At 62.9% G+C, this 13,325-nt stretch overlaps 3 protein-coding genes across 6 annotated transcripts; 1 reads left to right on the top strand and 2 right to left on the bottom strand.

The window, feature by feature from the left end:
• Nucleotides 1-27: 27 nt before the first annotated feature.
• On the bottom strand, nt 28-1,840 carry LOC306813256 (UPF0449 protein C19orf25). Its single transcript, XM_079328489.1, is given in 4 exon segments — nt 28-327; nt 1,273-1,295; nt 1,297-1,447; nt 1,763-1,840. Coding segments are annotated over 3 exon segments (321 nt in total). The 5' UTR covers nt 1,422-1,447; nt 1,763-1,840; the 3' UTR covers nt 28-154.
• A 103-nt stretch (nt 1,841-1,943) lies between these two features.
• REEP6 (receptor accessory protein 6) lies at nt 1,944-6,258 on the bottom strand. Of its 4 annotated transcripts, none has more exons than XR_013776954.1 (6): nt 6,048-6,258; nt 3,916-4,009; nt 3,548-3,686; nt 3,226-3,394; nt 2,146-2,574; nt 1,944-2,031 (listed from the first exon to the last, which is right to left on the bottom strand). XR_013776954.1 is itself a non-coding variant. In XM_079328483.1 (5 exons), exons 1-5 carry the CDS (start codon nt 6,160-6,162, stop codon nt 2,525-2,527), a joined length of 567 nt encoding a protein of 188 aa, XP_079184609.1. In that variant the 5' UTR covers nt 6,163-6,258; the 3' UTR covers nt 1,944-2,524. The 4 variants fall into 4 exon arrangements, 1 of the variants encoding a protein (XP_079184609.1); XR_013776955.1 differs by having other exon boundaries at nt 2,192-2,574; XR_013776956.1 differs by having other exon boundaries at nt 1,944-2,096; nt 2,215-2,574.
• A 162-nt stretch (nt 6,259-6,420) lies between these two features.
• On the top strand, nt 6,421-12,832 carry PCSK4 (proprotein convertase subtilisin/kexin type 4; the record flags this gene model as incomplete). Its single annotated transcript, XM_079328403.1, is given in 16 exon segments — nt 6,421-6,600; nt 6,602-6,649; nt 7,022-7,126; nt 7,207-7,302; nt 7,967-8,095; nt 9,025-9,101; nt 9,206-9,294; nt 9,874-10,046; nt 10,121-10,333; nt 10,546-10,646; nt 10,888-10,991; nt 11,097-11,214; nt 11,481-11,651; nt 11,824-11,948; nt 12,167-12,286; nt 12,358-12,832. Coding segments are annotated over 16 exon segments (2,304 nt in total). The 3' UTR covers nt 12,813-12,832.
• Between the last annotated feature and the right edge of the window lie 493 nt (nt 12,833-13,325).

Raw genomic sequence — 13,325 nt, 5'->3', positions numbered from 1 at the left:
ACCAGGAAGGTGCCCCCGCGCTGGCCCGGCAGATCCCAGCACTCCCTGGGAAAAGGATGGGATGCCACAGTCCTGACAAACCCGGATCCTCCCGATGCTTTGGGGAAGGTGAAACCACAGCGTGGAGTGTCCCGAGGGCGCCCACCGCGATTCCTCAGAACGCTTTCTGCCTCATCTCGGCGATGCCGCCATCCAGCTCCTCCCCGACCCTGCGCAGCTCCCGGCGCTGCTCCCGCAGCCGCTCCCGGGATTGCTGCAGCCGCTGGTTCATCCCCACGTAGGAGCGGATCTGCCGGTACAGCTCCTCGGCCGCGGGCTCGGGGCAGCCTGGCGGGCACAGCTGGGGCTCAGCGGGGCTGGGGGGGGGTCCCCACGCTCCCCCCGTGTTGGGTTGATGTTGAAGCCGGGTGGGGCAGTGACACTGGTACATATTATCTGTTAATGGGCCAGCTTTAAACCAGCTGGGGCAATCATATTTATCTTTCCAGAGCCCATCCTCCCTCCAGGAGATATCTCCTGTTAATGGGCCATTGTTTAAAACTGGGTGTGGCAGTGATTCTAATCTCTGTTGGAGGTATCTCCTGTTAATGGGTCATTGTTTCAAACTGGGTGTGGCAGTGTCCCTGATCTGGCACACATTCTCTGCTAATGGGCCATCTTTAAACCAGCTGGGCAATCATCTTTATCTTCCCACAGCCCATCCTCCCTCCAGCAGATATCTCCTGCTCATGGCCAGTGAGTCCCAGTGCATGGCTGATAAAATTCCATCATCCCACTGGGAGATGCTCCAGCCAGGGCAGGAGCCAAGCCTTTCCTACCCCGATAAAAACTGAGATTTTGAACAGCAAGTTTCCATCTTTCCACTGGATTCCAGAGGAAAGCCAGACCTTTCCACATCATCCCTGGACCTTCAGAGGAAACTGCACCTTCTCCAGGAGCACTGCTCCAGCTGAACCACATCTGCCCCTGCAGGAGGATGCAGCACCATGGAATGGGACTGTGCCACCACCCTGACTGACTGAGGGTGTCAGCTTGGATTCTGACTCTGGCAGGGTTTGGGATTGTTCTTTTGTAATACTGTATTTCTATTTTAATTTTCCTAGTAAATAACTGTTATTCCTAATTCCCACATCTTTGCCTGAGAGCCCCTTAATTTCAAAACTATAATTTGGAGAGAGGCGGGGTTTACACTCTCCATTCCAAAGAGAAGCTCCTGCCTTTATTGGCAGATACCTGTCCTCCAAAGCAGGACAGCCCCTTTCCCGGGCTCACCTGGAGCGGGGCCGTGCTCCTGGGGGGGGCTCGGCGGGCAGGACGAACACGGGGTCGGTGGGGAGCGCGCCCTGCACGTCGGCCAGGATCTGCTCCACGCTGGGGGGCTCAGGGCGGGTGGGCAGCACCCGCTTGGCCTTGGAGCTCATCCCGGGGGACGCTCATGTGGCAGCGGCTGGGGAGGGGGGGAGGGTGAGGGCGCTGGACAGACAGACAGACAGAGAGACAGACACCTGCCCCTTCCCCAATTAGACACACAGATCCCCCGTGCTGCCCCCCCAACCCCAAAACGACTCCCTTCCCCCCAGACTGACAGACTCCCCAACTCTCCCGCCCTTTGGACGGACAGACAGACAGACAGACTCCCCTTTGCCCCCACCCCCGCCGCTGGACGGACAGACAGAGCCCCACCCCCGCACAGATAAATCGCCCCCCCGCTCCCCGGACACACAGACAGAGCCCCCTGATCCCCCCCAGCGGACAGACAAACCCCCCGGTACGGCAGACGGACCGACAGACCGACACCCCCGCCCCGGCCACCGTCCGGCCGCGCTTCCGCCACGCCCCCGGACACGTCACGATAACCCCGCCCCCTCCTCAAAGGCTCCGCCTCCCAGCCGTTCTTAAAGGCGCCGCGCGGTGTCTCGGAACAGGCGGAACGGGAGCGGCGCTTGGGGGGCACCGGCGTTTATTGGGGGACGGGGGAAACAACAGACTTGGACTGGAGAAACTGGGGATCCCTGACGGGTACGGCCCGGGCTGGCCGGTACCGTGAACAGAGCCATGGAGCCGATACTGGGAGCACGGTGCCGGTACCGGGAGCACTGGGAGCCGGTACCGTGAACAGGACCATGGTGCCGGTACCGGGAGCACGGTGCCGGTACCGTGAACAGGACCATGGTGCCGGTACCGGGAGCACGGTGCCGGTACCGTGAACAGGACCATGGTGCCAGTTCCGTGAACAGGACCATGGTGCCGGTACCGGGAGCACGGTGCCGGTACCGTGAACAGGACCATGGTGCCAGAGCACTGGGAGCCGGTACCAGCGTCTGTATGGGGGACTTCGGTGCCAGAACGGAGGATGCCGGTACCAGTACCGGGAACATGGTTCCGGTACCGGCGTCTCTAGTGCCAGAACGGAGGTTGCCTGTACCAGTACTAGGAGCATAGTGCCTGTACTGGAGCCGCTGGTGCCGGTAGTGGTCCCGGTACCGGGTCTGTAGTGCCGGTATCAGAGGCCCCGATGCTCCTCTTACTTCGCCTTCTGCATCAACTCCGTCAGGTTCAGGGTTGGTTTGATGCCTGCGGGGACACGGGTGGCGTTAGTGGCCGGTGTCCTGGGGCAGTGACCGGCCCAGCCCCGCCTCACCGTCCCGTTCCCTCCCTGTCCCGCTGAGCACGGCGGTGACAGCCAGCCCTGCCCTCCCCGCCCCCGGGGGGCTCCGGAGGGGAGCCCCAGGTCGGCAGCAGCGCTGAGGAGCACGTGGACAACAGGGATGGACACACGGACGGACACACGGACGGGATCTGGCTACGGGGAAGCGGGAGGGAAGCGCCTGCTCTACCCACGCCGCGGGAGAAGGGGCCGGGTGTGCGGGAGCCGCGCCGGTGCCGGCGGGAGCAGAGCGGTTCGGGCGGTGCCACGGCGGACACCAGACACGGCACGGCACGGCACGGCACGGCGGGGGGCAGCGGGAGCCGCGGCTCGTTACATACGGGCAGGGTGGGCTGCGGGGCCACCTGGGCCGCCAGCCGCGCTCTGCTGTTGGCCAGAGTCCGCAGGACTGCACCGTGCAGCGCAGAGAGGAGAGAGAAGTTAGAGAGAGGGGACCGTGCCTGTCCCGGGGTACGGAGAAATAATCACTCACTGCTAACTAAACCGAGCTGCCCACGCCCCTGCGCTGGGAAAACCGGGACACGGAGCGGGATGCAGGGATGGGGGACCTGAGTCACCTTCTCGGGTGACAGTGGAGGCGGCATCCAGGGCCTTGGTGCTGATGTCACCCATCATGCTGTCCACGGCGTTGTGGTGCTTGAGGAAGAAGGGCCGGATGACGCTGTGGTAGATGACCTGGGAGCCGTTCCAGGGCACTGGGGCCATGCACCACACCAGGAACACGCACTGCAGGACAACACGGGCTCAGCTGCTCCAGCTCCAACAGCAGCGCCCAAGGCTGGGGCTCCGTGGAGGTGGCAGGATCTGAGCTGGGTGCAGCTCCTGGTCAGAGCCCACCACACTCAGCATCACCCTGTACAGCCCTGGCACAGCCCTTACCTTCCCGACGTAGTAGAAGGGGAACCAGTAGAGGAAAAGGTCGGAGAAGAACTCGGCGACGCTGAAGACGCCGTACACCACCCAGTACGTGAGCCACATGGTGTCATCATCCTTGTTGTGGCTCTCGATGGCTTTGATGCTGCGGCAGGACAGGGGAAGGAAGGAAGGACACGGCTGCTGCAGTGCTGGGACGGGCTCCACCTTCCCAAACCCTCCAAACCCTGGAGGGAACCTGCCCTGGGCTGGCACAACCCCAGCGTTTCCAGAAAGGTCTCAAGAGCTTCCCAGCCATGATTGCCTCTTCACTGAGCAGGGAGACCCTCAGCGAAGGGCAGGGAACGCTCTCCAGGTGCGGGACAGGTACTTACGAGACGTAGGCGGGGTAGACGAAGCCGATGATGTTGCAGAGCAGGGAAGCGCCGTAGCCGAACATGAGGTACAGCCCCAGGAAAGCCACGGAACCTGCGGGGGACAGGGGACGGTCCGGTGCCTGCTGTCACCGGGGGACACCCAGCTCGGTCTCCGGAGCGGGATTCTCATCCCAGAGCGGGTTAACGACCACCCCCAATTAATTCCAGGACGCTGATGTAACGAGGCACGTGGCGGAGTCTCTCCCGAGGGACTCTTGACCCGCTCCTGTCACCGTGCGTCCCCTCCCCTGGCTCGGACGGGACTTTAGCACCCCAATCTCGCAGCACTTTCGCTCCTGGAGCGGCGCCAGAGCGGCAGGAGCCAGAGACGCTGACAACACACCCATGGTCCAAAGTCAAGGCTCCGCTCTCCTCCCCCGGAGGCGCTCGGCATTCCCAGACCTCCCGCTCAAGGACGAGCTCTGCTCCCGGATCAGGCGCCCGGGATCGCGGCTCCTCCCGCAGGCGCTCCCCGCGGCCGAGAGCCGCCGGCAAAGCAAGGGTTGGCTCCCCTGGGAGCTGCAATCCAATCCCGCTTCCCTGCTACTCAATTAGATCGTTAAATTAAATGTGAGCCGCGGGGTTTGGTGGCCTGGAGCCCGCCCAGCGCTCGGGCGCTCGCAGGAGGCTGGGAGAGAGGAGTGTGGGGAAGGTGGGACAGGGAGATTTTGGGATGGAAACCTTGATGCAAAGCCTCGCTCACAGCAGGGCAGCAAAACCTCAGGGATACACGGGATAAAGCATTTTGTGCAGCCCAGCAGCTTCTCCCCTTCGCTGGAACAAACTCCTCCAGCAGCAGCAAGGAAGCTGGGAATTAACCTGTCTGTGCTGGTGAATTAAAGTCCTTGCTCGGGCTTGGAGGGAGGATTATCCCAGCTCTGCTCGCTGCAGCATTCCTGGGCTGAGCTCCGGCCCCGATCCGGGGCACCCACAGCTCCGGGTCTTTCCTGGGAGACAGGCAGGAGCAACGTGGCTTTGGAACAATCCCAAACCTCCCTCCAAGGAGGGCAGGCAGGTCCAGGCAGTGCTGGGTTTCATTCCCCAAGAGCCTTAGAAGGGATTTTGCAGGGTTTTAACCCCCAGAGAAATTTATATAACAGCAAAAACACAGGGAAAGGCTTTGCTGAGGGAGCAGTTGGAGGTGGTGCTGCCCAGGGGTTGCTCCAAACACCAGCCCATGGGTTCAAGCTCAAATTAGGGATTGCTCCAGAGCCATGGGAGGAAGAAATCGGGAATTTTTAGCTCAGCAACAGCTTCTCCTTTCCAGGACAGGGATCCAGAATGTGGAACCACCACTTTTTGGTGCGTCCACACTTGTTCCACCCCAGAAGTTCATTGCTGATCAAACTCCAGGGATTGTTTTGCTCAGAAGACACCTGAGTGGCACCACATCCAAACACAGCCTGCAAGGCAGCATGTGCAGCTTCATGGGCACTGCTCCCCTCAGAGCAGGAACACCAGCCCTGCTGCAGGTGAGGGAAATCACACCTGGGAGCCAAAGGCCTGCAGGGACTCAGGAATCAGGGAAGTCCCGATTCCCCCCCTCCACCCCCGGGAGGTTTGATATGAAATCTCAAACTGAAGCACATGAACAAGGCCAGCTGGAGCTGGCAGAGAGGGCACAGGGCCGAGGGTCAGAGGAGAGGGGGCATGGCGTGCCAGGAGGAGGATCCCTGGGGAGAATCGGGCTGGTTCCTCATTAATGAACAACAGGGATCCGGTTAGAGGCCCGGATCCTCACGGTGCCACCAGTGGGACACGGGGACGAGCTCCCATCGCCAGCGCCCCATCTGACCCACCACGGTCTGGGGCTCACCCAGAACGGGGACCCCCCTCTGGCAGTGCCGAGGGTCTCTCTGACACTGCGAGCTTCGGGATTTCGGGGTTCTGTGCCTGCGGAAGGCGAGCGCAGTGCGGTGACAGCGACGCCACCCCCAGTCCCCTCCCAGCACCCCCAAACCAGGGCAGCCCTGCCTGCCCTCCCCGTGCTGAGCCCAGAGCCACGGTGAGCAGCTGCAGGGCTCCCCAGGACACGGGGGAGAAGGGGACAGAACGGAAGAACCGGGGAGGCCCCGCGGTACCGGTCGCACCTGAGGCCAGGTAGAGCCGTTGGACGCCGGTACGGGCTTCCAGCTGAGCCAGCAGGTCACCGATCGGCCCGGGACTGTAGAGGAAGCGCTCCAGGCGCTGCTGCACGGAGCCCATGGCGGCGGTGGCGATGATGAAGGTGCAGAAGCAGCGGCGGCGGCCCCGGACCGGCCCCGGACCGACCCCGCGCCCCGGTCAGTGCGGCCGCGGGGGGGCGTGGCCAATGCAAAGAGGGCGGGGCGATACAGAGGGGCGTGGCCAATAAGAATGAGGGGTGAAATTAACGCTAGGGCGGGGCCAATGAGAATGCGGGGCGGGGATCACGGCGGGCCAATCAGATGAGGTCGTGCGGAGGGGCGGGCCGACGCCGTTGCCATGGCTACGCGCGCAGCGGCGGCGCGGCCTCATGGCGGCTCGGCCCAGGCCCGGCCCGGCGCTGTCGCTGTTCCCGGTGCTGTTCGCGCTGCTCCTGGTGGCCGCCACCGCTCCTCCGAGCCCCGCCAAGCCCGCGTCTACCTGAGCAGCTGGGCCGTGCGGGTGGCGGCGGGGGCTGAGGGACGCCCGGGCCCTGGCCCGCCGGCACGGGCTGCTCTACCTGGGCCAGGTAGTTGGGCCCAGCCCACCCGTGTGTCCCTGGCCCGACCTTTTATCTCGTAGCCTCTCTGTGTCGCCTGTCCCGTGGGCAGGGACATCTTCCATTAGAGCAGGTTGCTCCAATCCCCGTCCAACCTGGCCTCAAACACTTGGTGTGAATTTGGGAATCCTGTTCCAGTGTCCCCCCAGCCTCAGAGCAAATGATCCACGAGCATGCAGGGCTGAGGGAGAGGCACACACCCCCTCCCCAGGACTCCATTCTGTCTCCGGGTGACACTTTCTGCTCCTGCACTACAGCTCACCTTAAATCCACCGTTCTGACCACGCAGGGCTGGCCCTGGTGTGCCCTGGAGAAGCTCACAGCAGCTCTTTGTGCCCGCAGGTGATGCAGGGAGAGCCCTTCCACCACTTCAGCCACCGCGGCACCCGGCAGAGAGCGTTGAGCCGGCACTGGGGGTGGCACATGCGGCTCAGCAGGGACCCCCAGGTAGGGAGGGGGGCACGGGGAGCCGGGGCACAGCTGTGGGCAGGCACTGCCTGGCACCCACAGCGCTGCCCCCCGCCCAGGTCCAGTGGTTTGAGCAGCAGACGCTGAAGAGGCGCTCGAAGAGAGGCACCGGCGTGGTGCCCACGGATCCCTGGTTCCCCAAGCAGTGGTACATGGTGAGATTTGGGCTGTTCCCCTGCTAATCCTCCCCTAAATCGCAGGAGGAAGGGACCACAGTAGGCACAGTGTCACCTGCCTGCTCAGCACCAGCCCAGAGCACGGGGATTGTGTCTGGATTGTTCTGGGATGTCCCCAGGGAGGGAGATTGTTGGAGTCAGTGAGTCAGGGGTCTCTCTGAGTTCTTCAGAGAGAAATCAGAGTGCAGGGATTGAATTAAAGCCTCCACAGCCTCTCTGTTCAGGGCACTGCTCACTGAAGGAATCCCTCCTCCTGTGCAGGAGAATTCCTGGGATCAGTCCCTGCCTGTTCCTCTGGTGCCATTGCTGGGCCCTGCCCTGACATGGGACACCCAGGGACACCCAGGGGTGGCTGAACAGCCCCAGCTCTCTCAGCTTTTCTTTGTCAGAGATGCTCCAACCCCTTCCTCAATTTGTGACCCTCCACTGGACTCACTCTGAGAGCTCCACACCCTGAGGAGCCCAGAGCTGGACACAGCACCCCAGAAATGCCTCCCAGGGCTGAGCAGAGGGGCAGGATCCCTCCCTGACCTCTGGCAATGCCCTTCCCAGACATAAACCCAGCTAATGCCAGCAGTGATGAGGCAGCAGGAGTCCTCCAAGGTGACCCCGGGCTGCCCATCAAATTTAATCTGTTTTCCAGAACAATGACATCCATCCTGACCTGAACATCCTCACAGCCTGGAGCAGAGGCTACACGGGGCTGGGGGTGGTGCTGACAGTCCTGGATGATGGGCTGGAGAAGGATCATCCCGACCTGGCTGCCAACTATGTAACTATGGGGGGGTTCAGCTGCTTCAGGGATGGGGGGAATCAGTGCCTTCATCCCACCCCTGACTGTGCAGGGAGAGCTCAGCCTCTCCAGGGCTGGTTCCAAGGTTTGGAGCCTCCCGCAGTGAAATCTCACACTGAGGAAATGTTAGAACTTGTACATGCACCAGAGTCCCTGAAATGGGTGTAATTACAGCGAGCTGCACAGCCAGTAAGGCTGGTAAACACTGCTGTGCTCCACGGGGAAGGAAGGGCAATCCTGGGTGTGTGTAACACTGCTGGTTCTGTGGGTTCTGTGGCTGTGTGGCCAGCGAGGGTCACCCCCAGGTGAAACAGGGTGAAGCTGTGCTGCTTTCACCCCTTTCTGCAGAATCCCGAGGGTCAAAAGGGGCTTCAGGACCATCCAGTCCAAGCTGTGCCCGATCCCCACCTTGTCACCAGCCCAGAGCACCGAGTGCCACCTCCAGGGATTCCTTGGACACCTTCAGGGGTGGCCACTCCAAACCTCCCTGGACAGCCCCTTTCAGTGCCTGACCACCTTTTCCATGAGGAAATTCCTGCTGATGTCCCACCTGGCACAGCTTGAGGCTGTTCCCTCTTGTCCTATTGGGAGCAGACCTCGACCCCCATGGCTGTCCCCTCCTGTCAGGGTGCCTTGGTTTGCCCCCAACCCCCACAGAGGGAGTTGTGCAGAGCCAGAAGATCCCCCCTGCTCCTGTTTCCTCCAGCCTGAGCCCCTTCCCCTGCTCCATTCCCTCTCAGGACTGTGTTTAGCTCCGGCTCGCAGCGCTGCTGGGCACGAAGGGGCCCCGCGGTCCCCCCGGGCTGGCAGGCGGTGGCAGCGCCGGGCGGGGTGCCAGGCGCCTGTGCCGAGCTGTCACAGCCCTACCCGAGCCCTTTGGCTCACGCCCCTGCCTCGCTCTGTAACAGGACCCGCTGGCAAGTTACGACTTCAACAGCAACGACCCCGATCCGCAGCCCCGATACGGCGACGGGGACAACAACTGGTGGGTTGTGCCCAGCTCCCCACACTGGGGGGGTTCATCTCTTGGTGGGATGGGGCTGGTCCAGGCCCCCCCACCCCTCACAGGGTCGCTGTGTCCCCCCCCAGGCATGGCACACGCTGTGCAGGGGAAGTGGCAGCTGTGGCCAACAATGGGATCTGTGGTGCAGGTGTTGCTTACAACGCCAAAATCGGAGGTGAGATGTTGTTCCTGTGGGAGGGAAGTTGGAAATGAGCTCCAGCTTGCTGTGGGAATGCAGGAGCCCAGGTGGGGCTGCTCTAGGGGGTGTAGGGGTGTCCAGGGTGCTGCAGTGTCACCCCACAGCAGGTTTGGGGCTCCCTGGGGTTTAATGCTCAGCCCAACAAGCAGCAGGGCAGGCTCAGGCCCCACTGTGGAACTGAGGGTGGCAAAGGGGGTTAAAAGCCAGGAGCACTCCCTGGGCTTAATTACACAAGGCTTAACGAGGAGCTTGGGAAGCAGCTCATGGGCACAGACCCACTGGGGCCTGATCTGCTTAGGGCAGGGTCATGTGAAAGGTGTGGGGGGGGTCAGGGGGCCTGGCCAGGTGCCCCCAGGCCCTTCCCTTGGAGTGGCACGTGCGTGGTTCCTGTCCCCTCAGGGTGGCACGTGCGTGGTTCCTGTCCCCTCAGGGTGGCACGTGCGTGGCTCCTGTCCCCTCAGGGTGGCACGTGCATGGTTCCTGTCCCCTCGGGGTGGCACGTGCATGGTTCCTGTCCCCTCGGTGCCACCGTGCCCACTCCCTGCCTGTCCCCAGGTGTGCGGATGCTGGACGGTTCCATCATGGACATAGTGGAGGCTCAGGCCCTGAGCCTGCAGCCCCAGTACATCCACATCTACAGTGCCAGCTGGGGCCCTGAGGACGATGGCAAGACAGTGGATGGGCCAGGAGTGCTGGCTCAGGCTGCTTTCCACAGAGGGGTCGTTGAAGTAAGACCAGCCCTGTCCTTGGGGACCACAAGGACACGGGGACACCCTGCTCACCCCCCTCTGCTCTTCAACAGGGACGGGGTGGGCTGGGCTCCATCTTCATCTGGGCTTCAGGCAACGGTGGCACCAACTATGACAACTGCAACTGCGATGGCTACACCAACAGCATCTACACAGTGTCAGTGGGCAGCGTGCTGGGGGACGGGCAGCGGCCCCGCTACAGCGAGAGCTGCTCTGCCATCCTCACCACCACCTACAGCAGCAGGACCACCAGCAAGGTGCAGATTGTGAGTGTCACAACAGCCCTGGGGCAGACACAACCTCAGCAAGGTGCAGATTGTGAGTGTCACAACAGCCCTGGGGCAGTCACAGACCCCAGCACGGGATCTGAGCTTGGTGTCTGTAGAGCTCAAAGGGACCCAAAAGGAGAATTTGCTGCAGGTTCCCAACTCCAGGCAGCTCTTTTGAAAGCAGAGCTGAGACCTCTCTGTCCCCCCAGGTGACCACAGACCTGCACCATCGCTGCACAGACAAACACACCGGCACCTCCGCCTCGGCCCCGCTGGCTGCAGGCATGGTGGCCCTGGCACTGGAGGCCAAGTAGGTGACACTGAGGGACACTGCCCAGGGATGAGAAAGGGGAGGGTTGGGGTGCAGAGCTGTGGCCTTTCCCCAAGGCCAGCAGAGGGCAGGAGGGTTGTCATCTGGAACTCCTTGCTCCCATTTTGGCACTGAAGATGGTTGTGGGGGGAAATCAGTTGCTCTACCCACCCCAGAAGAGCCAAATCTCCCTGTTAAAAACCAACCCAGACCTCTGTCCTCACATCCCCCCTGCTTCCAGCCCATCCCTGACCTGGCGTGACCTGCAGCACCTCATCATCCGAGCCTCCAAACCCGCCCACCTGCAGGCAGAGGACTGGGCTGAGAACGGCGTGGGGCGCAGGGGTGAGTGCAGGGCTCAGCCCCTCCAACACCTTCCCACAGCCCCCCGTGCCCTGGGGGCACCCAGGGGCTCACGAGTCCCTCTCTTGGGTGGCACCTTTGTCCCAGTGAGCCACTACTACGGCTACGGGCTGCTGGACGCGGGGCTGCTGGTGCAGGCGGCCACCACGTGGGCAGGAACTCAGCCCCAGCAGAAGTGTTCAGTCAAGGCCATTCATGTCCCCAGGTAAGGGGCAGTGACCCCAGCTCCAGCCTTCCACAGGATGGTGGGTTCTGCCCAGCTCCCCAGACTGTGGGGGGTTCATCTCCAGAGGGGCTGGGGCTGGTCCCCCACCCCTCACAGGGTCACTCTGTGCCCCCCAGGCATGGGACAGGGGAAGTGGCAGCTGTGGCCACCAGAAGCACAGGGATCCAAAAAGTGCTGCACAGGGTCTGCTGCGCTTGGAGGCCACAGGGGCGGGAATGCCCTCACCTGCAGCTTGTCCTCCACAGGGACATCGGCTCCAGCCTCACCATCTCCACAGATGTCTCCTCCTGCTCTAAGAGCATTCGCTCCCTGGAGCACGTCCAGGTCCAGCTGTCCCTGACCTACAGCCGCAGGGGGGACCTGGTGGTGGCTCTGAGCAGCCCCATGGGGACCACGTCCACGCTGGTGACAGTGCGGTAAGGACGGGGGCGAGCAGCGGGGGGCCCAAAAAGGGGCTCACTGGGCCCCTGCTGGACCTCTGCCACGTGGGAATGTCCCCTCAGAGCAAGCACAGGGTGACCCTGCAGGTCACATCCTGCCCCTCCAGGCCCCTGGGCTGGCACTCCCAGCTCTGCTCTCCTCCTCCAGCCCCTATGACACCAGCCAGGATGGTTACCAGGACTGGACCTTCATGTCCACGCACTTCTGGGATGAGAATCCCAAGGGCATCTGGACCCTCCGGCTGGAGAACAGGGGTGATGACAGCAACAGAGGTGGGTGTGACCCCCATTTTCACTGGGGTCACCCTGTGCTTGGTCATTCTTCCTTCCCCCACTTGCACAGGCCATTTGTTGGCTTCTCCTTTTCCACAGGACCCTGTGGTGGCTTTGAGGGTGTCACTGGCCAGCACAGTGCCAGGAGCAGGACACAACCCCAAAGCCTCCAGCCCTATATCCCTCACCTGGCAGCCCCCTGTCCCTCCTGTCCCCAGGCCAGCTGACCAGCTTCACCCTGCACCTGCATGGCACAGATGAGGACATGCCAGCCAGGCGTTCTGCAGCCACCACCACCGACGAGTGCCTCAAGAGGGACGAGCAGGGAGCCTGCAAGGGTGAGCGAGGTTTTGGGGGGACAGTGTCAACTCTCAGCTCCCCAGGGTCTCACCCCAGCCTCTCTCCACAGACTGTGGCAGCTCCCTGTACACCCACCACGGCTCCTGCCTGTCCTACTGCCCCCCACACTTCTATGGCCGAGCCCGGAGTGCCACCCCTAGGGACACTGCCCGTGTCTGTGCCAACTGCCACCCCTCCTGCTACACCTGCCAGGGCGACTCTGCCAACAACTGCACGTCCTGCCCCTCGGGCCGCACCTTCGAGGACATCACCCACAGCTGCCAGCAGCCGGCAGAGAGCTCCCCCAGCCGGCTGGGGCTGCGCAGGGACATGGTGGCTGTCACTGTCCTGGTCTGCAGCAGCCTGGTGCTGGCAGGGGTGCTGTACCCCACCTACCGCAGGGCCCTACGCTCTGGCAAAGGAGCCCCGTGCTGTCCCCCAAGCCGGGAGGACAGAGTGACAGCAAGCCTGGGCTGTGGGGACAGCCCGGGACAGAGCTGGGGTCGTGCCTGGCTTCCCAAATAAACCCCCTTGTTGCCTTTCCAGCCGCCCGCCCCGAGGGGTGATTCCCCTTGCCAGCAGCGGCTGGTGATGGTCCCACCCCGTGGTCCAGCTGTGCGGGGGGACAGCAGTGGGTGGCTCCTCCCACAGCCCTGGGACAGTGACATTCCCAGAGAGGGGCCGGGAGCTCTGTGCCCTTTCCCAGGCGCGCCGGGACGGGATGTGACAATGTCCACCAAACAGCTGCGCCCCGCGTGGCCACGGCAGGAGCTCGGCCACGAGCCCACGTGGCTTCCAGCATGAGGCCAGCCCAGACCCGCTCCAAAGTCCCCAATTCCTGTTCACCAGCAGCTTTAGGTTAAAAACAGAGGTCCCAGGATGGCCGCAGCCCCGGCCCCTCTGTCCCACGGGGACTGGCAGAGGCACAGTGGCAGCTGTGACCCCGCACGTGGCACTGGGCAGGGATGGGACAGGGGAGATGCCAGCTGGGCCCTCCTGGGACACCAGCCCCGTGCCAGGACCCTGCACTGCCCCAGG

The sequence above is a fragment of the Erithacus rubecula genome, assembly GCF_903797595.1.
Source record: "Erithacus rubecula genome assembly, chromosome: 28".
Taxonomy (NCBI): domain Eukaryota; kingdom Metazoa; phylum Chordata; class Aves; order Passeriformes; family Muscicapidae; genus Erithacus; species Erithacus rubecula.
Note: the sequence above shows the minus strand (reverse complement) of the source record. Positions and strands in the feature narration are given on the sequence as shown.

Excerpts from the sequence above, each read along its gene's own strand:
- REEP6 (XM_079328483.1), bottom strand. The coding sequence starts at position 6,162 with ATGGGCTCCGTGCAGCAGCGCCTGGAGCGCTTCCTCTACAGTCCCGGG. Across the intron at positions 3,687-3,915 it reads GTCTACCCCGCCTACGTCTC|CATCAAAGCCATCGAGAGCC; the intron begins GTAAGTACCTGT and ends GTCCTGCCGCAG. Across the intron at positions 3,395-3,547 it reads CCTTCTACTACGTCGGGAAG|TGCGTGTTCCTGGTGTGGTG; the intron begins GTAAGGGCTGTG and ends GTTGTCCTGCAG.